General features: G+C 43.7%; 1 protein-coding gene across 1 annotated transcript; it reads right to left on the bottom strand.

Annotated features, from left to right (window-relative positions):
- Positions 1–43: 43 nt before the first annotated feature.
- TP53INP1 (tumor protein p53 inducible nuclear protein 1) lies at positions 44–5,934 on the bottom strand (the record flags this gene model as incomplete). The annotated part of the gene is made up of 3 exons (XM_084230130.1): positions 44–386; positions 4,925–5,279; positions 5,823–5,934. The coding sequence occupies 3 exons, from the start codon at positions 5,932–5,934 to the stop codon at positions 137–139; spliced, it is 717 nt and encodes a 238-aa protein (XP_084086256.1). The 3' UTR covers positions 44–136.
- Between the last annotated feature and the right edge of the window lie 21,839 nt (positions 5,935–27,773).

Below are 27,773 nucleotides of genomic sequence, written 5' to 3'. Positions count from 1 at the left end.
AGGATAGTGTCTAAACATGAATATAACAATGTGATTGGTCATCAATTGGCTGTCAGGAGACATTTTCATTGTCCACACACACATATCCACACACAGGCACAAACCAAGAGAAACCAACCAGCCAAACTTGAAATTCTTAGTAATTGTACTGACGCGGGCAGGGCTGATGGACAGCCCAGCCATTGTGCTTGACTTGCCGAGAGTGGCAATCCCTGGTAAGATTTTGGCGACGAAGGCTATTTCTGTTCAAAGACTGTCTTTCGCTATGTTCTTTTATCCACTGGGAAGGTCGAAAGCTCTTGGGTTGTTCCAGAAAAGTTGCATGAGTAGCAAGAGCTGCAACATAGCAATGAATGTGCTGCTCCATTTCATTTTGAGCTTCTACTCTGAAACAAAAAAAGTGGGGATGGATTATATAGCAACGTATGTTATTACTGAAATCAAAAAAGTTACTGAGTGGATTCACTTTACCATATTCATTTGTTCATGGCTGAATGAGAGCTTAAGTGTCTGTGGCTGGCAGACAGGTTTACATGTGATCACACTGACAGAAGGGGAAAGGAAGAGATAATTTTGAATGGAAGTGAACTATTTAATCCACAAGTGGCTAATTAGACTATTTTTTAAAATTTTATTTTTAATTAGACTATTTTAAAAAATGCTTTCCATTTTTAACAAATTTCAAATATACAGCACAAACATTTATTTGTGTTTTTCTAGGAGGGGAACTAACATTTATTAAATATCTGCATTGGCCACATGTTTTGCAAAGGTTATCTAATTTAGTTCTTACCATAACTTAAAAAGACAATATTTTAATTGGTAAATTTTGCTGATCAGAAAGCAAAGGCTCATAGATATTAAGGTTACATTTATTAAATGACTCAACCACAATTCTAATGAAAGTCGCACTCCAAAGACCATATTAATGAAGCAGGGTTAAGACTCATAGGTTGTATTAACACTACCTTCACAGATGTTTTCTAAGTAAATTATTTTAGGAAACAAACTTTAAATGTCTATTTAATAGAAATATACATAAGGAAATTCTACTCATTTAACATTTTTCTAGGTAAAAAAAAACCTACTGCTTGGGCATCCCTGGTGGCACAAGGGGTTAAGTCGCAGCATTATGAAGCTATCTGCAGCCACTGCAGCATGAGTTAGATCCCTGGCCAGGGAGCTGGCCTACATGGTGCAGCAGACCTCTCCTGTCTTGCCCACTGCTCCCCTCAGTGGTGTATTTCAGTCAATCTGCCTGTTCTGTTCCCCACTCTGTCTCTGGTGAATCCTCTCACCCCCAGCACCTCTGCCCTGTACCCCAGTTCTTGTATGCATAAATAAATAAATCTTAAAAAAAAAAACCCTACTGCTTATTATAGAAGATACTCCCAAATTTTTAATTTATGTCACAAATGGGCAGATTTCGCAATGATATTTGCATGGCAATGTTATAAAGACCCTTGTAGGACACCAAATCTAAAAATATGGCTCTAAACCATGCAAACATTGAATGTTTTCTTTTCTTTTCTTTTCTTTTTTTTTAAAGATTTACTTATTCATGGATACAAGAATCGGGGTACAGGCCAGATACACGGGAGAGTGAGAGGATTCACCAGAGACAGAGCGGGGAGCAGAAGAGGCAGATCTACTGAAATATACTGCTGAGGGGAGCAGCAGGCGAAACAGGAGAGGTCTGCCGCGCCATGTGGGATTCTTGCCGGCTGGCGGGGATTGAACCTGCACTGCAGAGGCTGCGGACAGCTTCACAGCACTGCATGCAACCCCCTGCGCCACCAAGGGAGGCCCCATTGAATGTTTTCTATAGTAAATGCTAATCCAGTAGGAAGATCTTAAACTATATTAACATATAACACAGAGAGTTCTAAGATGTTTAAGGGTTATTCTGCACAGGAAAGGCAACTGTATATTCTGCCTATAGTCACTAGAGGAAAACAACATCATCCTTTAATACATTTTTTTTTTTACATAGCAGAATTAAAGTAGGACACATTAAGAAACTAATAGAAAGAAGTGAATATAAAGACAATGGTTTTTAAAAGGTGGGTGCTTTGAGCCCTCATCCTCCCTGCTCAGCTTGATAATACATATCACATAGTCTAAAAGGGAAAATACTTACTCTGTGCCAGTGAGTCTGATAAGCAGCTTTTCCTGGCCCTACAAATGTTAAATGGTGAACTATTAAATCACTAGTAAGACTTAAAGTGCTATTTAATTTTACGGTTAGGATGTGGTCAAGTTTTCTTTATTAAAACTGGTTTACTATGGATCATTAAAAGCACATTTATAGGGCCTCCCCGGTGGCGCAGCGGTTGAGCGCTGGGTTGCGAAGCTGCCCGCGGCCTCTGCGGAGCCGGTTCGATCCCCGGCTGCTCCTCGGCCACCGGAGGAGGGTCCCACATGGCGCACAGACCTCTCCTGCCGCCCGCTGCTCCCCTCAGCAGTGTACTTTGGTCCTTCTGCCTGCTCTGCTCCCCGCTCTGGCTCTGGTGAATTCTCTCACCCTCCCGCGCTTCTGACTCTACCCAGTGCATGTATAAACAAAACAAACAAACAAACCAGCAAAAACAAATAAATAAAGCATGCCTCTATAAAAAAAAAAAAAAAAAATAATAATAAAAAAAAAAAGCACATTTATAAAATGCAGTAGAATTCACACACTGAAGCCCATCTGTAATTATGAAGCACCTTATTTTAATATTTTATGATAATATCCCCAAGAATAGGTAGGATGCTATCAAACTTTTAAAGACCTATGATTTCTTTTCGGCCCAGAAAATATAACTACAACATAGCATTCCTCCTAATTTAATAACATCTGATTTAAATTGATTGAGTGGATCTTTCTTATAAAAATTTCAACTCCAAAAATAAGGATACTAAAAAAAAAATTAATTATAAAACTGTTATAATTTGCAGTACTTTCCTATGTTGGTATAAAGTATGGTATTTTGACCCTTTATAAATGGAAAAGTACACATTTGTTTAACTATCTTATCTGTTACACAAAGCTTATAACAAGATATGCAAAAGCAAACAAGATAGGAAAAAAATGAGCATTATTACTGTGTCAAAACTGCAAATTTATAGCCAGAGGCGATGCTTAGTCCAGGGCTAGGTCATAGTTTGGACAAACTACATGAAATATTCTGGGCTCTAGGGGATAAATCTGTGTATGGTCTGGGTAGTATATGAATGAAATATTATTGAAAAAACAAAAATGGAGATAAATGCCTAGAGAAGCATATGAAAACTGTATATATAGATTGATCCCATTTAGTTTAAAAATATGTGTGTGTGCACAAATAGAAAAACACAATCAAGGATATGCCCTCTGGATGGTGAGAATATCATTTTAAACTTTTAAATTTTTGTGTTTTGCATTTTCTAATTTCTTACAATGCATATGTATTGCCTTTGTAATAACAGAAAGCTATTTATAAAGCTGCTGACTACATTTGTGTACATATATGTACAAACACACACTTTAAAAACTGAGAAGTAAATATACAAATGCCAGTAAGTTTAAAACAAATACTGATCATGTTAAATTACTGAGTGGAATTTCTCAAATGCAAGATTAGAATTGGGTAGCAAGAATTTTTAAAAACTAAAGAAATTAATTTGAATCAATTATAAAACGATTTAAATCCATACCACCGCCACAAAAATCATACTTTAAATATTTTTTTTTGGAATGCCTGGAATACTGACCTCTTGATAAACTTAGAGTGTTGAATAAGTACTGGTTAAAGTACCATTTCCCATCAAGGATTGTACCCATATAAGGTCTGGGTAATTATCTGAGCAAATTGTTTTTGATTTGGTAGAAAGCATATGTTTATCCTCACACAAGATCATCTACAATATTGCGATTTACGAGTGCAGCAAACTCTGGTAAAGTTAACAAGTTAATGAGCTGCCTGGACTTTGTTTATATTTGGCTAACAGGAAATAGTAGAAGATCTATGCAATAGTCCAGTTAGTAAAGTCAGAGTGAACAATCCAGAAAGAGGCCCTTTGGATGAGACAGCACTAACTATAGGAATATTCTGAACTGCTTTAAAGAATCCAATTCACCTGTACCCCTGACCTAAGAGGAGAAATTCAGTTAGTGCCAGTCTCCCCAAAAGTAACACCATGGGGAATATTCCACTAACAGACTGAGATAACTCCTTGGACTTTGACCTAATTAACACAGCCCTGAGCATTATCTTAGTGGTGGTCCCAATTTTGAATATATTTACTGGGTAAAGGCCACAGCATTCCTCTAAGTTTGCTGTGGGACATAGCAATCTTCACTGAGCAGGCACCCTCCCTGAAACTTTACTGGTCCTCAACCTATTTGCCATTCAAACAGAGCCTTTCAGACCACTTGGGGAGTCCCATGTAAGAAGAAGACACAGTGAAGTCTTTTCTCTGCAGGGCTGAAAACAATTCTTTAAGCAAATGTTCTGGTAAAACTGCCATTTGACTTCATGCTTAAGATTTCTTAGGTTTTCAAGGTTAAATGCCATTTGATGTGACCGAGCTGGAACTAAGAAGAAAGTAAAGATTTTAAGACATAATATCCTTGTCGCGTTTGATACCCCAAATTATTCAGTCACTATAGGGCCAGATTTATAGTCTAAGACACTTAGAAGCAATGTCAGCCTTTTCTTCCCCACTGAACAGCAAAAAATTATAAACTAGACAGCATTTCACTACATAACTGGGGCTCTGCTACAAGTTTTTTTAAAATCTAAAATGAACAAGTTTGTTCATACCATCAACCACCTTGTACATGTTTTCATACATCTCTAACAAGACGACTTTGCATCTCTGAAATTTTAGCTGTAAATAGTAGAAACAAAATGGATGCTAAACAGACTGTCTATGAAGAGAATAAATATTCACAACATACCTGGGACTACTTGGGTCATGAAATTCATCAGTCCCACAGGTGGCCTCATTGAGACCAGGGCAGGGGTTATGCACAGCATACACAGACATGCTGGGATGTTCGATGAGAAGGTTTTCCATAGGACTGGTTTCTACCTTGATAGTGGTTAATTCTCCTGCAGTAAAACATGGGGGAGGGGTGATAAACCAGCTCTCCTCCATGGGACAGGACTCAAACTGGAGGAAGCAGGAATCACTTGTATCAGCCAAGCACTCAAGAGAGGCTGGTAAACAGGAAAAGACAGCAGGGTGCTCAGTCGGTGACTCTTCGCCAAGATCTTCTTCCTCATCATCTGCTGAGAAACCAGTGCAAGTGTCTAAGCACAGTCCAAATGCATTGTTGGAGTCCCACCGGAGGATGAGTATCATGTCGAAATTCAATTCAGAGAACAGAAAGAGAAGAGATGATATGATTAGCTGATGCTCACATCCCTCCCTGTATTCAGGTGAAAAACAAAACCATTTATATTCACTGAGAAATACGTTTCTAAACATTTCTGAGGTGTGTGTGAGAGTGTGTGTGTGGTGTTGTGCTGTATGGGATGGATTTTGTTTCTATTCTGAGGAATAAACATATAATGAGTCATCTGGGTTACCGCCTGTCTAAAATGAGGGTTTCCTATTAAAGTGCCTCTGATTTGATCAGGGTGCAAGAGTTGCAAAACTGGAAAGTCTGACGTCAATCAATTTTACTGACTGATCATCTGGCACAAGATGTTTCCTGCAATTTTTTTTTTTTAGACAAATTCTTGTTTATTTACTTTTAAGGCTGAGCCAAAGTTACTGGCTTACTTATGCAAAAACTGAGATGCAAGAGTTTCCACTTTCTCTATGAAGATTAAGCTTGGGGAATACCTTACCTATAAAGTCAACGAGAATCCATTCATCATCTTCTTTCTCACTAAATTCTGGTTCTTGGCTGGAAGAAGCACTGACTTCACCCACAAACATTTTATTCAGTCTCCGGAACATTGTTAAGGCAAGATTGAGACTTTGGCTGGATGTCTTTATAGCTGAGATTTCAAAACCCTGTCTTCTGTCTGCCTGATGGCACTGACAGGGGGTTAAAGTGCACACGGTGTTTAGTCAATATAAGCGAGAAGCAGGAACCGTCATTATTCCTGAAATAAAACAGAATTAAAAGTATTTTCGGATCACCACACATTTATACTATACATCACATATGTGTGTGGTTTTAAAATAACGTAGGCACACACATCTGCATGCACCCTAGGAGAAAGTACATGCCTTAGCCTACATTCAACAGCAGTTTGCTTCCTGCAGGAGTCAAAACACAAGAAATGTAGCATCTCCTATTTACAAAACATTATGAATTGAATTCTCAAAATGTAACCTGTAACTATCTTAAAATGTGAAGCAAAAAACGTTTTTTTTTACATCTGTGCTTTTATAATAACAGATGAACAATGCATTTCAAACAAAACTGCTTTTCTGTAAGTTGAGGAACAAAAACTAGACTTTAATGTCCTTGCTATATGCTATTCAACAGTCCAGAAGCCGCCAGATGAATCCATCAACACTACCTGCTGACTACTATTATGCCAGACAAACCCTCTTCTTTCCTGGCTGATTTTCTCTTCTGCTCTGTACTTCTTTATATGCCTGGAAGCCTGCCTAGTTACATTTAAAATACATAAATATAGCATAATTTGACCTGCAAAGCAATTCCCACAGCTGGATGGAGAAATTCACATTGCAGAATGCTGAGCTGGGCAGTGGCTGGAGCAGCCAACCATTCACTGCTTAGTGGGCAAGCAGCTGGTGCTGTCAGTGTGCTGGGTCACTCAAGAGGCTATGATGCTTCAGTTTCTAATAGTTCTACCTCATGGAGTTTTGGTGTGTTCCCAATGTAACTGATCTGATTTTATTCTAAAGTTTCAGATTTATATATGCATTTCCCCCTGGTAACCTAATGGGCATTTCAAGTCTAACATATCAGAAAGAACTTTTATTTTTTTCCCCCACAAATGTCCTTATGCACAGTCCTTTATCCCCTTCTCAGTAAGGCACAGCAGCACTCAGCAATATTCAGGCCAGAAACCTAGCAGTTACCCTTCACTCCCTTTATTCCCTACCACCCCCGAGCCCCCAACCTCAAGCCCTCATCCAAGTTATCAGCAAGTCTTGTTGATTCCACTTGCACATATAGCTTGAATCTGCCTTCTCTCTTCATGACTGTCATCCTGGTGTCTCTGTGGACCTGCAATAATTACCACCGAGGGTGGTCGCCCTAATCCTACTCTCACAAAACAAGGTAATACAGGCAACATACTTAGCAAAGCACTTGGCACAAAGTTCTCAGTCAGTCAAGTATTGTTCTAAGAATATTTACTGAGCACCTACTGTACATCAGATGTAGAACTAAATGCGGGGAGAGGGGGCAGCCGCGAACAAGGCCCTCCCATAGCAAGCCTAACAGGATGATGGCTGCCACGGAGGGAAAACTGCTAGGACTGCAGTAATCTTTTATCTTGAGAATGTCAAGAATAGAGGAAAGAGGACAGAGAATGCTGTACACGCCTATAGATGAGTGCGAATGTGGCACCATCAGTCTGGCTCAAAGACCCAGATGGCAGGTATGAGAGCAGGCCGGGGGTGCTGGGCAGGAACCAGATCCTGCAGAATCTTGTGATGCAGAAGTAAAGGAGCGGGAAAAGTTAAGAAGGACCCAGGTTTACAGCCTGGTCAACTGGGGAAATGGTGGGACCCTGCGAGGGAACAGAATACTGAGGAACCTGGAAAATCTTAAAGTCATACATCTGGAGATGTCAGGTAGGCAGCTGAATATAGGGCTCTAAATTTCAGGCACCTTGTCTCAGCTGGGGGCGCTATCAACATAAAGGGGTTGACAGAAATGATAGAATGTATGTGATTACCCAGGGGTGGTGAAAAACGCTTCACTAAAGACACATCTTTTTCTCACAAGCCTTGAACCCCTTATTTCAGACTCTTGATAGCTCACTTTCAAAATAATCATCTTCAGCCATGACGGTAATCAGAATCTGTAGCTGATCAGAGTCCTTGTTCAATTCCTTGTGTGCAAATCGTATTGCTACAATTGTTTGGAGTACTGCTGTGGGAGTATAACATTGCAAATAAATGACATCGGAACACTTTTGTGGTCACAATCTGTCATCCTCAGCCATTAATTATTAAAAGCGGGTAAACAGGAAGTGTCACTTGCATAACCAGTCTGCCTGAAACCCTTCTGGAAAGCAACATGGTCAAATCATGAAGGCTGAACTCCAGTAAATGAATTCAAATTCATTTTTATGTTTCATGTAAGAGAAACAGAAGAAAAGCAGGTCATATAGTTAGCTTGACCTACTGTGCTCTGACAGTTAAATGGAAAAAGATAAGGATTTTGTGCAATAAGCTAGGGAGGGGAAAATGGGTATTTTCAAAATCTTTTCCCCATTTCTCTTCAATTATGGAGGCAGATATTGGTCCCCCAAGTACAAATAAATCTGTGTTTGTGGAATCAACTGAAAGAATAACCTCCATTCTCTGGAAAGCAGGGGCGGGCTCAGGAATTGTCTAGGAAGCTGGAGCTGCTGGGTGAGGAGGGGAAACACCCGCAGGTGAACCCACGCTCATCCTGAATGAATATCCTGATGCCAGTAAGGTGGTGGGACCCAGGTTAAGGGGCAGCTACAAGGCAGCAAACACTGCAACTGGGACAGCTATACCTTCTCCACCATCAGTAGCTCTCTGATAATAGCTTCAAGTCCAATTTATGCCTGGAACACACACAACTCTGCTACAGGAAAGGTGTCTTCGGAGAAGTTCTCCAAGAAGCAGGACAAGTCAATCCTCTTTTGCTTTCTCACGATCAGAGGCTGCCCATAGACATCCCATGACCCCTGCATGGGCACCAGCCTTGGGTGGGCAGAATGCTCAGGCAGGCAAAGCAAACAGTCACCCTCACATTGACCGAGTCACTGCTGGGGTTTACACGACACACCTGCTGAGGACCCACGGGAAAGAACCAGAATGGAGTGTAGGGAAGGGGGAACGGTGAAGGGAATGCAGGTCTGGGCACCGGCAGGAAAGGGTCTGGCTCTGTCGCTACCACGGGCAGCTGGAGCTACACAGTTCAGGACTTCTGAGCCTCAGTCTATCGGGAGAATGGAGAACCTGCGCTGGATCACCTCTTCACTCGCACCACAGACTTCTAGCATGATGCAGGTGCTCGAACTGTGCATCATTCCTGTGATCCTGCTTTCTGTAGGCACATAGGACAAATAGTTGTTTAAGAGGCCCCCCCAAATATGCTAAAATTGTTTAGTGAAGCAGCTGCTGCCAGACACATTAGGCAAATGAACACTTGAAATGTGACTGGTGTGACTGACAAACTGAACTTCTCATTGTGTTTAATTTTAATAAATTTAAAATTAAAAAGCTAGCAAATGAGCCAATTTTGGGGAAAACTTTTAGATATGTTTGTAACAACTGAGCAAGAATTGTCAATAAAAACTTTACATTTGAATTAAGATGTGCTAGCTGTGTAAAATATATACTAGAGCATATTTCAAAGATTTGGCACCCCAAAAAGAACGCAAATTTTTCAGTCATTGTTATATCGATCACAAGCTAAAATAATAATGTTGGATAAATTAAGTTAAAGAATATTATTAAGGGGGCCTCCCCAGTGGCGCAGCGGTTGAGCACTGGGTTGCGAAGCTGCCCACAGCCTGTGCAGCACTGGTTCGATCCCCGGCTGCTCCCCGGCCACCGGAGGAGGGTCCCACATGGAGCACAGACCTCTCCTGCCGCCCGCTGCTCCCCTCAGCAGTGTACTTCGGTCCTTCTGCCTGCCTGCTCTGCTCCCTGCTCTGGCTCTGGTGAATTTTCTTACCCTCCCACACTTCTGACTGTACCCAGTGCTTGTATAAATAAATAAATAAATCTTAAAAAAAAAAAGTGTTGCCCCCACCCCAAAAAAAAGGATATTATTAGGGCCTCCCTGGTTGTTCAAGGGGTTAAGACACAACCTATGAAGTTGTCCGCAGCCACTGCAGCACGAGTTCAATTCCCAGTCAGGAAGCTACCCACATGGCACAGCAGACCTCTCCTGACTCACCCGCTGCTCCCCTCAGCAGTGTATTTCAGTCAATCTGCCTGTTCTGCTCCCCACTCTGTCTCTGGTGAATCTTCTCACCCTCCATACTTCTGGCTTGTACCCCAGTTCTTGTTTGCATAAATAATCTTTAAAAAAATTATTAAAACTTTTGTTTCTTTTTCCTTTTTTAATCAGATTACCAGAAAATTCAAGCATATGTAGAGCTCACATGTGTATTTCTACTGGAAAATACTGTTTTAGAAAAATCGCTCCAAATCTTAATGGCTTATCTCGCCTCATTAATAACTAGGGACTGTCACTACCCAGCCATCCACTGCTACTCGACCCTGGTGCCCAGCCAGGAATGGAGGTTTTCCATGGGGACAGTTTTATGTGGAGTTGAAGGCAAAGCAGAAATTCAAAAACTTCATTCCTCAGCACATGTGACTATTTTTGAGCATTGACAACTTTAGGAAACTTCTACATGTCTGAAGAGGACAATTTACAAATACAGTTCTGAAACTTGGCAAAGAAGTAGAGGCAAAGATGGTTAGGTGGGACAGAGGCTGTTCTTGGAGGGATCTGCAAGGTTTCAGGGTACCTAAGCCTAGCCAAGTAGTCTCACCAAGGTAGAAAAGAAACAAAGTGTCACAAAGGCAATTTTGTCCTTGTTCTGCTTGGCTCCCTTTAAAAATGTCCTATTTACTACAAAGTGAACAAAACCATGATATAGAAAATTTAGAAGTTATTACTCAATGATTACAATTATTGTTGTAATCCTTGTTAGTACACTAGCATATTTTCTTACATTTTCTTCTACATATGTTTCTTTTTATCATAGTTGTGGTCTACTGAATACACAATTTTGTATCCTGTTTTGTTGACACTTTCTCATGAATGTTTTTCATACTATTACAGTGGTTAGAAATGCCCCATGGGCAAAGAAAGGTGGCTGAGTCTAATGCATGTGAGGAAAAAACAATCTATTTTGAGAACTTAGGAAAGGTACTGCTATTCTGGAAGAGCTGTCAGTAGTTTATTTTCTCGTTTTTGAGACAGGCAACCAACCAACAGGAAGTACGGCTCTGCAGTTGGTCTGTGTTGTGTGAAATCTCCTGGTTTCACTACTGGCAACTTGTATGAACTTAAGATAATTAGTAACTTCTTGCTGCTTCTGTGTTGTATCCCTAAAATGGGGATGACCATGCCTAACACATAGTAGGGACCCAATAAATATGAACTGAGAATATTAACTATAACTTGGAATATTAAAGTTCAAAGTCATTTGCGTGATTGTGAATAAGGCACTGAGCATCTTGAGGTCTGAGCATCTTTACTACAAAATGTTCATGTAATAGTTAGAGCCACAATTTACTGAATGTTTATTATATGTACTTACAGGTCCCATCTTACTAATAAGGAAACTAGACTCAGAAATTAAATAACTTGCTAAAAAGTGATGAGTGGTCAGGGGTGGGGTCGGCACTGCTTTTCCCTGCACATGATCTTTCTGCTTCTCTAAGGCACATGATCTCAAGCCTCAGCCTTGGCTCTGGGAACTTCTGAGAACAGTGTGTTTCAGTTAGTTTTGGCTGCCAGTAGGCGGCTCCAAAAACAACATTTTTAAATTAAAAAAACAACCCACAACTTTGATGATCTAACTTCTAACTGTGTACAGTTGTGGCTTCTTCAGTTTCGAAATATCAGGTGGCTAAACTAACACATCTTTGTTGAAAAGAGGCCTCAAATTTTCTTTCTTTTTATATCTCACCCTCTCACTGGTTTAGAAAAATATGCTGATGCAAATAATTTAAAATGGATTTTCAACTGCAGGAAAACCAAGCCAAGAAAGTTGTCTCTGCTTGTTCTACTTTGATCCAGTCTATTTAAATAGCAACAAGGGGGTGATTCCCCCAAGAACCCACTACTGTCTTAGAGAAGACTAAATGACAATGGACAAAGACAGTAAGTTAATAACACTTTTTAAAAGTGCATTTTGAAAGTAGGGCCATTTCCAGGAAAAATGTGAGAGAGCAATTACATAAAAGAACAAAAGATGGTTTGAAAAAAACAAGAGACCTTGGTCACAGAAATTAGTAAGGTCCCGAGACCTTTGAAAATGATGCTACCAGCTCACCATTATAGTGGCTGGAATTTACAATCAAAGCTTCCCAGTGCTTTCACATCTGCAGTGACAAATGTATTTCAGGTATTAAGCAACTGGTTTCAGGATCCTGGGGCCCTCATTATTAGTTCTGTTCAATGACTCCAGGGTCACTCTGCCGTCCTCCCAGCCTATTTTTCCGAAACTACTTTGCTTTAAGAAAATGCCCTTCTAGCAACGGATGCTCAAGTCCTTGGAAGTTACAGACAGAAAGGGGTTCTTCCTTAATCGACTCTAAATGGAAATTAACATAGAAGATGAACAGACATAATCAGGAAACACAACAATAACTGTAACATTCATCTGTCACTATGAGAGACATTCATCTGTCACTATGAGAGAGAAAACACCATTTCCTTTCAACTGGCTGTGTCTCCTTGCGTAAATTACTTAATCTTTCTGGGTTCGGTGTCCCATCCATCCAATGCCAAGGCCTGCCTCACGGGGTGACTGTGAGCCTCTTCAAGAGAGAACGCAAGCAAAGCCCTGGTCAGTTTACAGGGTCTTATCAGTAAGAGCTCAATCAATGTGAGAGGTCCAAATGATGGGGAATTAAATTTTGGTGGGTAAATAAAGTGCTCTTTCCACAGGTGTCACATCAGATAGCGTGCGTAAGATCAAGCAAAGTCAAGGAACACGCAGCAGGCAGGTGGGCACTTCGGGGGGCACAGGGAGGGGGAGGGGCAGGAAACACGAGGCTCCCGGAGGCCCAGGGTGCGCGGGACCAGAAGGACTGGTGGAGGGGGCGAGGGGCAGGGGGGCTGGGGGGCAGGGGGGCTGGGGGGCAGGGAGGCAGGGGGGCGGCGGGGGAGGCCGAAGCCTCCGGGCCGCTCACTAGAGGGCACACCCCCGAGCGTGGCCACTGCTCCCGGCCTGCGGACCCCCAGGCCAAGCCCCCGCCGCAGCCCTGGCCCAACGGCTCGGGGCAGCGAGAGCAGCGGACGGGACCGAGGAGGAGGAGAGACAGGAGGTTCCGTTGCGGCCAAGAAAACAGGCCACGCTCGGGGGAGGAGGCAGAAACCAAACACCCAACCGCCGCCCAGCGCCGGGGCTCGGCCCGGCCCGTGTCCGCCTCGGTGGGGACCCCGGGGTCCCCGAGGGCGGCCGTGAGGGCGGCGGGCGGGCGGCCGGGCCGCGGCGAGGCGGGGCGCGCCGAGGAGGCAGGAAGCGCCGGGGCGCCCCCCCGGAGCCTCCGGGCCGGCCGGGCGCCGAGCGCAGCTGCGCCGCGGGACCGGGTCGGCGCGAGCGGCCCGGACGCCCACCCTGCCCCGCACTTACGTGGGCCGGACCTGCCGCGGGGCCGGGGCGCGGGGCTCGGCGGGGGCGCGGGCGCGGGCGCGGGCGGCGCGGGCGGCTGAGGTAGCTGCGGCCTCCGGGCGGCGGGCGCGGAGAGCGGGGCGCGGGGCCGGGCAGCCCTCCCGAAGCTGCGCCGCTGGCGGCGGCCGGCCAGTCCCGCTCCTTTTGTTGTTGTGCGGCGCTCGGAACAGCTGATCGCCGCCCGGCCCGCCCGCGGGCCCGCCCTCCCGGCCGCCCCGCCCCGGCCCGGCCCGCGCCAGCCGCGGCCCCACCAATCGGCGGCGCGGGGGCCCCGGGGCCGCCCTGCGAGAGGTTGTCGCCAACGCACGTGACCTGGCGCCCGGCCGGCGACGCGCTCGGGCTAGAAACAAGCCCGGGCAACAAAAGCCGGGGCGCCGCGAGCGGAGAAGAGGGGCGAGCGGGGGGAAGGGAAGGGAAGGGAGGGCGAGAGGCGGTGGGCGGGGGGAGCCGGCTGGGGCGCTCCTGGGGGTGACGGGGGCGGGGTGAGGAGAGAGGAAGGCGGGGGGCGGGGGGCGACCCAAAGTGGGACCCGGCTGGGGCGTGAGGAAGGACTAGACGGTTGGGAACCAGAGTCCCGACTCCAGAGGCGCTTTTGGCCGAGTAATGAGCCTAGGGTTTGGGGCACAAATGGACACAAAACATCTTTTTTTTTTTTTCCTGAGAGGAAAATTTAGGGCATTGGATGTGGGGTAAGCCAAAGAGCCCCAGAGCCTCATTTAGACCACGCAGGGGGATAACCCTAGACGTGGTGCTCAAAGCAGGCCTAATTTCCCTCTTGGGAAGGAAAGTCTGGGACGCTGACACAGGGGAGGTGGGCCTGCAACAGGGTGGTCCCCAGGAAAGGGGGAGGTTCCAGGGACCTGCCAGGTCAACAGGGTGGTCCCCAGGAAAGGGGGAGGTTCCAGGTTGGAACCTCCCCCTTTCCTGGGGACCACCCTGTTGCAGGCCCACCCAAACGCCCTTTTAGAACGAGCCCCACCTCACACGTAACTGATACTGGAAGTTGACTCAACTTGCCAACAGGCTCAGGAGGCTGAAGAGGCCATCAGAACAGGCCTGAAGACAACTGTCAGGGAACTTGAGGCCCCTCTGTTCGGCGGGCAGAACAGAAGAACCCTGGAGGAAGAAGAGCTAAGAGAACTACTTCTGTGGATCGGCCTCTAAGCTCTCTTGGGACCCAGAGAGGTTATAACCCCTCTTCTGTTGTTTATATGACTGCAAACTGGGCATCCACACAGGGCCTACCTGCTCACCCAGTTATTTATAGTGAGGAGAAAATGAGACAGTGGGCTTGCAAGTGCTTCCAAACCAAAGCTGTATGCCCTTGTAGATGGATTCATCGTCTGGCAAAGGCGAGGGAGTCATGTTGATGCACATCTGCTCTCATGTGGGTCCTGTTTAGACTGAGGTGCAATTCTCTGACTCAGTGAAATTTACAGCAACCTTCAACAGGTATACATTACAGTATCTAAAAGACTCACATTCTCTCATAAGAATCCTATCCATTTTCATGGCCAACAATACTGGTTTTAAAGTGTGTAAATCAAAGTGCAGGACATTGTCCGGTACTCTGGCAGCAATTACCAAAATATGGAGGCCACTAGACTTTTTCTTAGGCAGACCAAGGCTGTACCTTGTGAACTAGACAATCTCATAGAATTGAACATGCTTGGGATTTTGGATCTTGACCGATCAGGCTCATCCTAATAATTTTGCTCCAACATCATTGCTATTTTAGGAGTCCTGTAATCTCTTAGGAATCCACAAAGAGATCATCCATAATGATAATTATAAGGATCTAATTTTTAAAAAGTCAAATTGAGACCTATCTTTTCCCAGCTTAAAAAGGTTTATCAATGTTAAAGGTAAGATGTGAAAGCATCCAATATCTTGTTAACAAAGAGAAAACCATGTGATTTTCTATATGGTGTTTCTATATGGTCACAGCAATATCTCCATGAAGTGGAGTCTGTCCTCTCCTTAAATCTGGGCTGGCCCTGTGACTGCTTTAATCAATAGGATGTGGCAGAAATAATATTCTAGAACTTCCAAGACTATGCATTAAGAAAGACAGCTTCTGCTTTACACTGCGGGGAAACCCAGCCACCACATAAGAAGAGACCAAACAGCTGTGAGGAGGCCCAAGACAGCTAAGTGGAGAGGCCACATGGAGAGATGGCCTCTCTTTATTCAACTCATCCCAGCTGAAGTACCAGACATACCAGTGAAAAAAAGTCCTTTAGGAAGTTCCAACCTCAGCAGACACCATATGGAACAGTGAAGAGCCAGTCTTACTGAGCCCTGCCAAAATTGCAGAATTATGAGCAAGTAAATGATTGTTGTTTTAAGGCATGAAATGTTGGGATGGTTTTAAAAGCAGCAATTGGTAACCAAAACACAAAGCTAAACAACAGAGAGGTTCATAGCATACAGATCACTTTTAAACTTAGGGGAATTTTGGGGATAAAAATTTATTTAATCTTATCTCAGAGTCATTTGTTTTTTATTTACCCTCTTGTCAAATCATACTTTTCCCACCTGGTGCTCATTTATCCCAGTGGTGTACCAAAGGGGTTTGGGGGTGCGAAGGGCATAGGAGAAATCTGCCTCTATGAACAAAAAGTATTTTATCACGGACATTGTTTGGAATGTTGGAGCATGAAAATAATAAAAAGTAAACTGACTTTTAGTAAGACTTACATTTTTTTAAAGATTTTTTATTTATTTATGCATACAAGAGCTGGAGCACAGGCCAAAGGTGTGGGGGGTGAGAGGATTCACCAGAGACAGAGTGGGGAACAGAACAGGCGGACTGACTGAAGTACACTGCTGAGGGGAGCAGCGGGCGAGACAGGAGAGGTCTGCTGTGCCATGTGGGTTGCTCCCTGGCCAGCTGGGGATCGAACTCATGCTGCAGAGGCTGCGGACTGCCTCATAGTGCGGAGCTTAACCCCCTGTACTACAAGGGAGGCCCCAGACTTATTTTTTTTAAATGCTATACACAAACACACACACACGCATACACACACTCACTGTTCCTGGCCCACATGTTGGGGTGGAGTTCACCCCCACTGCCTCCCTCCTCACCATGCCACTAGTTTATATACATACATGCAGTGTGATGTAGAAGTAATGTCATCTCCACAGAATAGAGCTGTCTGAATACAACCAGACTGTCAAATCATACAGCTGAAAACCAATCTTTTTCTGTTGACTGACAAAGACCCAGCCAGGTTCCCTGCACTGGCAGACCTAGTGAATCTAACCTTCCATTAATTCGAAGGATAATTCTCAGTGGGTTGCTATGGTACCCACTTCCAGGCTCACCCCCTGCTGCGCGGGTAACCCTTTTCCCATCTGTTAAGAGTCCTCCTGTCTGTTTTCCATGGAGTGCATTACACTCCCCTATCTACTCCTGAGATCTAAAGGATCTCAGGGCAGGACCACATTTATGCCAACATTCAGAAACAATATAGCGAATGCCTCTGCCTCCTGCTTACAAAGGCAGGCTGTAGCCATCACCCTGCCGTTGTGTCAAGACTGCTAAACAATGTTGTTTTCTATCAAGCCACAGATGGGGAACCTAATAGTGTGGCTACTCAGGCAACCTTGAAACAACAAAGCAACAAGTCCTCCAATCTGTACTGAAGGAAATCTCAAAGTGAAGTCGGCCAACGTAGTTTTAAAAGTACCCATCAACAAATATAATTTGCTGGACTTCTATCCACCTCGTGTCTTGTCAAAGATGGGAAAGACAGAATTTTAAAAAAACCTGCACTTTAGGAAAATGATTATTTGGAATTCCAGTGAAATCTATTGTTCTAAAAGAAGGGGGTCTGTCTGGTCTCCAGGAAGCCTGGAATAGAAAGAAGCTGGAAATTCAGAGAATTTGAATTTCTGAAATAAAAACAGAATCTAACCAACTGCCAGATACCAGCTCAGGGCAATGATCCCTTGATGTCTAGGGCTGTATACTGGCTGGCAGTATGTGCCTACACTGTACCATTGAAGCCAATATGCGATGGGGATCGAGGACTGCAATTATTCCCCATGAACAAGGAATTTCCATAAGGGCAGGCCATAGCTTGTGTTGATTTAGTCTCCGCCCTCTGTACAACACTGCTGTGGCTATTAATGAGGGCTTCAGATTGGTCTCAGGGGGTGCCAAGCGTAAATAGCTTTTCAAGATGGTGGGAACTTTCCTGTATATTAGTCTCCTGTATATTAGTGGTTTTTTGTTTTGAAACCTCTATCATGGTGATTAGAAATAAATTCCTTATAATGAAAAGAGTCTGTGTTGTGGCTAAGGCATCAGAGAGGAAGGAAGCGGGAACACCACATTCAGCACCCAGTTTAGGGAAGAAGAGCCTTCAAGAGCTGTGGTAGCACCTGATGGATTGTGAGAGATTGGCAGCAGTCCCCCAGATCTAGAATGCATTCCCCAGTTTCTGTAAAGTTGAAAGAGCTCTTAGTTGCTAGGTGAATGCACAGATAAGTATACAATTACTTAAAATTATATTAAAATTTATCTTTCCAGAAGAGCAGAATGCAAGTCGTCCTTTAGTGGATGTGGCCTAGACACATGATACAAAATGAACTCCCTCTACAACCCCAGCCACAGGAGCCGTGAGGCTTGAAGAGACCTATTGTGTGGAGCAAATCCAGCCTGGTTCTGGGGCAGTTGAGGCGATTATCTGAAGTATGTGAGCAAAGTTTTTTAGAGCTCCCTCTGCAAAGCTGCCTCTTCACTACAAGACTACTGGGTCACTGCCCAACAGTCCTCGCATGCCTCAGGCGCCCAAGGTGGGGTCTGTAAGCATGAATTGCTCTATAGGAACAGTGTGAGCAGAATGTATCTTCTCAAAAGGATGGCACAAAGGATTATTACTTAAATGAGCCACACATGGTCTAAATTGCCCATTTATATAAACTTGTTTCTTTAGGTGTTTTTTTTTTTTGTTTTTGTTTTTTTTGCCATTAACTACCTTAAGTATCCATTATATTTTGCAAGATTAATTTGTGTTCTTAAATGTCCAGGTTTTTCACGGCTTTGGCAAAGCCACACCTAAGGGTGTTGATAATCTGAGGTGGGGTTTTTTTGGGACCTCTTTTCCTGCTTTATTATTCTTTGGTAAGAGTAGTCACTGGTGTCCCTTTAGCTCAGATAGATGAATAGTAGAACCCCATAAATGCTGAATATTAGCCACTCATTAATTCAGGTCTACTGTATTTACTGCATTCATTCATCCAATAATTAATTAATGACCACCTACTCTAGGCCAGAGATATAGCCAGAAATAAAACAAATACTCAGTCCTCTGGACGTTCTTCCATCTAGCTGAGGAGATGCAATGAGCAAGTGAATATAATGGAAAGAGTGCTGTTAAGGAAAACAAAGGTGGGTAAAGTGTTAGAGAGAGTTGTGGGGAACTGGAATAGTTAGGTGGGTGGGCTTCTCTGAGGGGGTGGCGCTTGAGCACATGGAATGGAAGGGCACTAAGAGAGACAAGTCTAGGCAGCCGGAAGAGCCCATGCAACAGCCCAAGGAAGAAGAGTCCTTGTGCTCAAGAAATACCACTCTTCCCCTGCTATATGGTGTCACTGAGAATTTGGCAAGATCTGGTATCTGATGGTTACCTGAGTAGACCCATAGGTCTATGAGTTGAAGAGGACTGGCCACAGGACATTAAATCCCTTTGTAGTTGTTTGGGGTTTTGCAACACTTCCAGAAAAGCATATAAGTCCCTGAGAAGTATCTTTTTGTGTTAATTTTCCATAATGGAACTAAAATTCGAAGCTCTGAGAACAGGCCTCAAAGAATGGACTGCAGGTAATTGATTATGTTGGGTGTTGGGGAAGCAAAACTACTTTGGAACATATGCTGTCTGGTAAGGGAGAAAGGAACAGGAAACTACTGGGTTCCTGCTCTGTAGTGCGGATAGTTACTTATCTTCTGAGTGCCTCAGTTTCCTTAACTGCAAAAACGGGAAAAATACCAACTCAGAGAAACAATGAAAGCATAAAAGGGATTTGATTAATGTTTATTCTCACTGACACAGAAACTTTTTCCAAGAATTTCATTTCTATTCACCAGGTAGAAACAGGATGATTTAAAAAGCTTAAAAGCTTTAATAACTGCTGAAAATTTTAGCACTCAAAACAAGGTAAAGAGCAAAATACCCTCATCTTTATTAAGTCTATAAAGAAGAACCACAAAGGTAGTATAACCCACGTTGGAATTTGTCCCTACCTAATCTACATTTTGTGTTATCTAAATGTTTAAAACCAGAATTTGGAAAATAAGTCCCTCCCTAGCACACACTGATATACCTGAGTTACCTTACCTGCTCAACCACAAGTGCAATTGAAACCAATCAATCTTGGTTTCCTGGAAGCCATACTGTCCATAATTAAGCCTAGTATTTAAAGTGAAAAGCAACTGAATCTAATGGTTAAGAGTACTACTTCTGGAATCCGACCTTAGTGCAAGCTGTATGATTTTGGGTTTGATCATGTTGGCCTCAGTTTCCTCATCTGGAAAATGGGGATGAGAATGCCTCACTGGGTGATTATGAGGATTAAATGAGATCATGAGGATTAAATGTATAAAGCATTTAATTTAATGTTAACACTATAGTATGAGCTTATTAAAATAAGTGTAACCCAAGTGCACTAAGCTTCAGGAGAGTGATATATCATCAGCTGGGGTAAAGGGGAGTAGTGGGGGTTATCAAGGAAAGCCTTTCCAGAAGATGAATTTTGAGCTCAGTCATGATTGTAAAGGAGCAAGCAGGCTCTTTGAAGCTCTAACCAGTGACTTATAGTGGAAGCAGAAGGAACAGAAAGTATGAACCTGAGGACCCACCGGTGTGCGTAGGGGATCAGCACAGCTGTGCACAAAGGGCCAGTGGTGTGCCTGGACGGTGCTGAGGGAGGGGGCAGCAGGAGATGAGGTCAGAAAGGGGAGTAGGTCCCAGATCTCAAGGGAATTTGCAAGCAGAGACAAGGAATTTGGGTTTTATTCTAAATGTGATGGGAAATTAAAACCAATAACCCAAGTTTCAGACAATATGAGCTTCAAACGCCCTTCAAACGCCCAATTCCCAGTGTTCTGGGAATTGAATATTTGAGTCTGGAGTACAAAGACAATTGGGAGTTGTGATGGGCATGTGTAACTTATCAATTTTTAAATACTATTTAAAGCCACAGAACTCAGTGGAATGATAGAGATGGAGGACATGGACCGAGAACAGACTGAGACATGAATCTGGACCTCTGTGGTTAGAAAAATGAAGAATAGGGCCTCCCTGGTGGCACAAGGGATTGGGACGCAACCTATGAAGCAATCAGCCACTATAGCATATGTTTGATCCCTGGCTAGGGAGCTACCCACATGGCGCAGCAGACCTCTCCTGCCTTGCTCGCTGCTCCCCTCAGCAGTGTATTTCAGTCAATCCACCTGTTCTGTTCTCTGCTCTGTCTCTGGTGAATCCTCTAACCTCTTGCACCTCTGGCCTGTGCCCCAGTTCTTGTATGCATAAATAAATAATTCTTTAAAAAAAAAAGAAAAATGCAGGATAAAGAATAGTCAGCTAAAAAGAATGAGAAGGAGCAAAAGATGAGGTGAAACTCAAGAGTGCCATAACCTGGAATCCAAGTGCTAAAAATGCCTTCAGAAGGAAGGTGTGACCAACCTCAGAGAAGCTCAATATAAGGATAGCAAAATGGTCTCAGGTCCAGCTAGATGGTTACCAGCGCTAACCCTGGGGGGAGCAGTTCTAGTGGGTTGATTACCATGGAGTAGTGACTAGACTGAGTCAACATGAGAAGGGAAATCACCTAAAAGACTAGGAAGTTTGGGAGCAGAGATAAAGCGTAACTGTATTAGTTTGCTAAAGCCACCATAACCAAAAAAAAAAAAAAAAAAAAAAGTGGCATAGACTGAATGACTTAAACAAAAAAAAATTATTTTCTTACAATTCTGGAGGCTGGAAGTTTATGTTCAAAGTATTGGCAGGGTTGATTTCTCCTGCAGCCTCTGTGCTGGGTTTGCAGATGGCTGCCTTCTCCTTGTGTCTTCACAGGGTCTTCCCTTCATGTTGTTTGTGTCCTAATCTCCTCTTTTATCAAGGATTAGTGCCTACCCAAACTGCCTCATTTTGGGCAGAAGAGTTAAATAGACACTTCTCCAAAGAAGACATATAGATGACCAATGGGAACATGAAAAAAATGCTGATCCTCACTTATCATCAGGGAAATGCAAATCAAAACCACAATGAGATACCATCTCACAGCTGTGAGAATCCCATATCATAAAGACCAGAAACAAGTTTTGTCAAGGATGTGGAGAAAAAGGAACCACACACACTGTTGGTGGGAAAGCAAATTGATCCAGCCCCTGTGGAAAACAATATGGAGGTTTCTCAAAATATTAAAAACAGATCAACCATATGTTCTAGTAGTTACACTCCTAGATATATGCCGGAAGAATGCAAAACACTAATTTGAAGGGCTCTATGCATGCCTATGTTCACTGTAACACTACTTACATTAGCCAAGGTATGGAAACACTTCAGTGCCCAAGGATAGATGAGTGGATTGGGAAGAAGTGGTATTTACATTCAATGGAATATCACTCAACTACAAAAAAAAAAAAAAGAGTTCTTGCCATTTGCAAGCACATGGATGGAGCTGGAGGGGATAATGTGAAATAAGTCAGAAGGAGAAAGACAAATACTGGATGGTTTCAATTATATGTAGAATATAGAGAAACAAAACAAAGGGTCAGACAAAACCAAACCAAACAAAGCCCTAAAAATCTGACTGAAGCTACTTGGAAGGGGAGGGTCAAGACAAAGGGGGAGAGCAAAGTGGGGTGGGGGCATAATGGACTGTGATGGAGGACTATGGGTGCCTTGGTGGTGGGTGGGGTGTTGTGACATGCATGTGGGAGGTGTGATGTTATGCCTCTAAAGCACACACAGTGTGTAAACCAATGTTAACTTAAAAAAAAAAAAACCAAAACCCTGATTCATTTTAACATAATCACTTTTTTAAAGATACTGTCTTCAAATATAGTCTCACTCAGAGTCGCTAGAGATTAGGATTTCAATATAAGAAGTGGGGAACAGGAACATAATTCAGCCCATAACAATAAATTATTATTATTTTTAAGGAATGTGCTATAAAGGAGAGCAAAGGATTGAGGCTGAACTAGAGGTGACAGTGAGGTAGGGAGGGTTTGTCTTTATTTTGGAGTTTTACTGTAGAAGTTCTAGCCATTGATTGGTATTGCTGAAGAGACTGGTACTGTAGCTGAAATTGTGGTTGTAGAAGAGAATACCTGAGAGGGAATGGGATGAAAAGGTGTTCAAGGACTTACCAGGGTCACCAACTTTTGAGTGGTAGGGCATGCATTTGACCCCAGGAACCCTGAGACTCTCCTGCCACTGCATTTCAATACCAGTCCTTGAGCTCAGTAACTCTGAAGATCTCCCAGGCAGGAAACAGAAGGATGGAGCACCTTCACATACAGAATTACAGCTGCCTGCACCACCTCTTACCACCACACTCAGGGAGAGGTAGGAGTAGGGTAGGGAGGGCGTGTGTTCACAGAAGGGGGAGGAAGATGAGGCTCTAAATGACCGATGAATTAAAACACCCCTAGGAAGTCCATTTCCAAAAGTGGTTGAATATTTTGAATCTGTTAAAAAAAAAAAAAAAAGAATATTTTGAATCTGTGACCCAGTATTGGCCTATTTATTTGAACTGAGCTTGGCTTCAGGTCACCACCAGTTTCAGATGATTACATCATCAGCTTTTCACATGTAGATTGCTGACCTCTTTCACCAGCACCCAGGAGAAAAAGGCTTCGGGATTTCACAGTCTCTCTTATCATAGCAATTGCCTATCAGGGTCCAGTTGTTAAACAAATCAATCAATAAACCTGGCTTCACATTTTGTACAGACAATTTCATTGACACACAAGCACACTCACCCATACAAGACTTCTGGTTTTTTGTAAATAGCTTTATTCAGACATAATTCACATATTGTAGAATCCACTCATTTCAAGTGTACCGTTCATTGGTTTCTAGCATATTCATAGCGTTTTCAACATTTTCTTCTTGATGCTGTGGTTTTCACCCGAGTAGAGAGGTCATCCACCAATGCTGAGACTGCTTCACTATTTGAGTCATGACAATTTCCAAACCGGAAGAGGGTCTCTGAAGACAAGTGTGACTCTAACTGTGATTTCTCTGCTGCCCCGTGAGCCCCTGATGAATTGTCCAAACTCACCGGTGAGAATCGCTCAGTGTCTTTTACACGGATGGCTGTTGTAGAATGAAATTCCAGGGCCTCCCCGGTGGCGCGGCGGTTGAGCACTGGGCTGCGAAGCTGCCCGCAGCCTCTGCAGCGCCAGTTCGATCCCGGCTGCTCCCCAGCCACCGGAGGAGGGTCCCGCATGGCGCGCGGACCTCTCCTGCCGCCCGCTGCTCCCCTCAGCGGTGTACTTCAGTCCTTCTGCCTGCTCTGCTCCCCGCTCTGGCTCTGGTGAATTCTCTCACCCTCCCGCGCTTCTGACTGTGCCCAGTGCATGTATAAATAAATAAATAAATCTTAAAAAAAAAAAAAAAAAAAAAAAAGAATGAAATTCCAAAACAAAATTGAGTGAGCAGGGTTTAACAGGTTAAGGGGTGGATACTCAACTTGTGCTTAGACAATGATGTCTCAGGATTTTTAATCCAAATGACAGAACACCAAATCCTTTACATTTGTTTCACATTTTCTTACCAGGCTTTCCCCCTAAATGCTCCATTTCATTATCCTCCAGAGTGTTTGTTTTGAAACCACATATGTCCTCCTTCCCCTCATGGAAACCACCTGTAACAGCAACCACTGGGGCTGCAGCAAACATTTGTTTTTGATAACTGTATTTCGAACGTCTGTAGTTTCAATTTCTATTTTTGTCCCTTACTGTCGTAACTTTTCGATCTCTTCATACCTTTTACGGGTAGTTTTGCTTTTCCCAGGCATTTGCACACTGCTGAATATGTCAACTACATAAACTGTGACAAGATTATTACAAGATTCCTCCAGCATTATTACCCCCAGAAGATCGCTTGTGAAAGATTCCAAGACTCTAATAGTCCTGGACAGCTTTATCCTTGTATTGATTATATGCAATCATTCCCAAACATTAAAACTGTGCCAAGAATATTGTTTTCTAAATTCTGACCTAAAATTCAGAGGAGCACGATAAAAGAAAGCACTCAGGCCCGATTAGAAAACTTTCTTTCTGTATTTTTAAAACAGATTTATTTTTATTTTATTTATGCAAACACGAACTGGGATGTAAGCCAGAGGTGTGGGGGTGAGAGGATTCACCAGAGACAGAGTGGGGAACAGAACAGGCAGATACACTGATTAGGGGAGCAGCGGGCAAGACAGGAGAGATCTGCTGCACCATGTTAACAGCAGACCCTGACAGGGGATCAAACTCAGGTCACAGTGGCTGGGATAGCTTCATAGCACTGAGACTTAACCCCTGTACCCCCAGAGAGGCCCTCCTTTCTGTATTAGTCAGACTTCTCCAGTGACATATAAAATTAACTATCACACTCCTTTATTTGTCTCTGAACTCCAGCCCTACCTCATGAAGAACTTCTCCTTCCTTAGCATCATCCAACTTTTCATTCAATGAGAACTTTCACAACTTCAAAATCAGTGACTTACAGTTTTGGATGTTTTCACCTACATATTTTAAGTTGTTCCTCAAAAAATAATGGTCAGGGGGCCTCCCCCGTGGCGCAGCGGTTGAGCGCTGGGTTGCGAAGCTGCCTGCGGCCTCTTTGGTGCCGGTTCGATCCCCGGCTGCTCCCCGGCCACCGGAGGAGGGTCCCACATGGCTCGCAGACCTCTCCTGCCGCCCGCTGCTCCCCTCAGCAGTGTACTTCGGTCCTCCTGCCTGCTCTGCTCCCCACTCTGGCTCTGGTGAATTCTCTCACCCTCCCGCACTTCTGACTGTACCCAGTGCTTGTATAAACAAACAAACAAATAAAACATGCCTCTATTAAAAAAATAAATAAAAAATAAAATAGATGAAATTGTCTTTTTAAAAAAAAAAAAAAAAATAATGGTCAGGGCAACCATCCTCATTTTATAGTTCAGAAAACCAAGTACTTCTGGCTAGCAGGTAATGAAACTCATAGTAAAAAATAGGTCATCTGGATTTCAGCCTAAGTTTTTGTTTTTTTGTTTTTTACCATTACACTGACCATCATAGATGACTGTGGTTCTCTAACTTCAGCTGGCTAAGAATCACTTAAAGGTCTTGTTACAACACAGGTTGCTGGGCCCCACCCCCAGCACTTTTGATTCAGTAGGGTGGGCCCCAGGAATGTTCTCATTTCCTTGACTTTCTCTCTTGCCTTTTCATTCTCTGTTCCCTTGCAGCTAGGGGTGGCCACACAACTTGGTTTTGGTCAATGAAAGTAGGAGTCCTCTAGGAAGACCTCAGCTTTCCTGATGAAAAAGCACAGATGGGCTCTTCATCCTTCCTACTTCTTCATGTTTAGAACTTAAATGTAATGCTCAGAGCTACAGCAGCCATCAGATGACCAACACATTCAAATTGGCAGGAGAGACATCTAGATAGGAAGAGGCTGTCAGGTCTCTGACAGCCCTGTGTTGCTAACCTCCAGACTTCTTTCTGTGTGAGAAAAGAATAATTTCTAACCACTCTGACCAGTTATATGTTACTTGAAGACAAAATGCATCCCTATATGATACAGAGGGAAAGAAGGCTAGAATCGTGCATGGAGGAATGCTTGAAAAATGGCATTTCACAAATATGTGAGGTTCTATTCTGTAGCTGACATTACGCCAGGTGAATAGGACATGGTTTCTGTCCCAGGGTGTTCATAGTCAAGGTGAAAAGGCCACTCAGTAAAATCATAGATGATAATGCATTGTGAGCAGCACGGAGCTGTAAGCAAAATGCTGTGAAAACCTAGAGAAGGAACCCTTTCCCAGGAGGGGACATTTGAGCAAGGTCCTGAAGGATGAAAAAGTTCTTTCAGGTCAAGAAGTGGAAAAGAGGTTTCTGCACTTGTACCCCTTGTTCTTCCTGCCTTTGGGTGCCCAGCTAGGTGTGTGTTGGGACAAGGGCGATGGTACGATTTCTAATTAGACAATGGCAGATTCCCAAATCTGAGCTGGCAGCAGAGTCAACAGCTTTCCAGGAAACTCAAAATCCACAGAACCAGGAGAGAAATTGAGAGGGTTAGTAACCTCTTGGTCCGGGGAGCTAGAAATCTGGAACTAAAAGACAAGAACAAGAGAGCAGAGGGCACAGGGGAACAGGCAGGGCAGGAGCCTGAGAACATAGGTGGAGGCTTGATTTTCAAGGGTAAGAAACTCAGTGCACTGAAAACCCCACTTTATGGTTCTTATTATTCAACTTCATTTTCACTCTCAGCCCCCATCCTGTTAGACTTGTAGGAAACGCAGTCTTAGTCCTTCCTGGGGCTTCCCCTCTGCCCAAAGTTGTGCTAAAATCCTGGTGTGTTACTCATCCTGAAGAGCTCTGTGGTCCCCAGTGCTGCAGTTTCTGTGGTAATCTCTCCGGTGTGTCATGGGTATTTCCACAAGTGCCTGATCTGGTGATAACGAACTGGATGGGCAGACTTAGCTGTCAGTTGAATTCTTCTTGGGACCTCAGTGCTGGAGTTGAAGTGGCCTTGAGCTCAAACGAATGAAAGTTGAGGAATAGCCACTGGAATTAGTGGATAAAGTCTCTGCTCCCAAACAAAACGTGTTATCTGACTTCCTGCTGTAAGTGGTTTGGTGCAACGGTGTCTCTGCCGACCTTTGCTCAGAAACACCCCAGTAACCACAGGTGGCTCATTGTTCTCCTTCCTTTTGCAGTTGCTTGACATTCCACCTCTTGGCAAAGACGTGCTTAGAGGCTCCTACTGCAGAATTAGGGTCAGACTGAAGGGAATGCTTCTGTCCTCAGGTTTCTCACAGTTGGAGACAACACATTCTAGCTCTGGAGTCCTTTACCACGTGCTGTTCACATATATTTTTAAAAATTCTGACTCACCTGCAAATTGAAGAATGGTGCAGTCAGTTGTGAAACCAACCTACTGTATTATTAGTTTTCTGGCAGTGTCTCCTTAACCTTGCTCCTTTACCTATTAAATTGCAGCTATTTGACAAGTGCTAAGTAAGAAAAATTATGGC

Source organism: Talpa europaea (genome assembly GCF_964194135.1).
Source record: "Talpa europaea genome assembly, chromosome: 3".
Classification (NCBI taxonomy): domain Eukaryota; kingdom Metazoa; phylum Chordata; class Mammalia; order Eulipotyphla; family Talpidae; genus Talpa; species Talpa europaea.
Note: the sequence above shows the minus strand (reverse complement) of the source record. Positions and strands in the feature narration are given on the sequence as shown.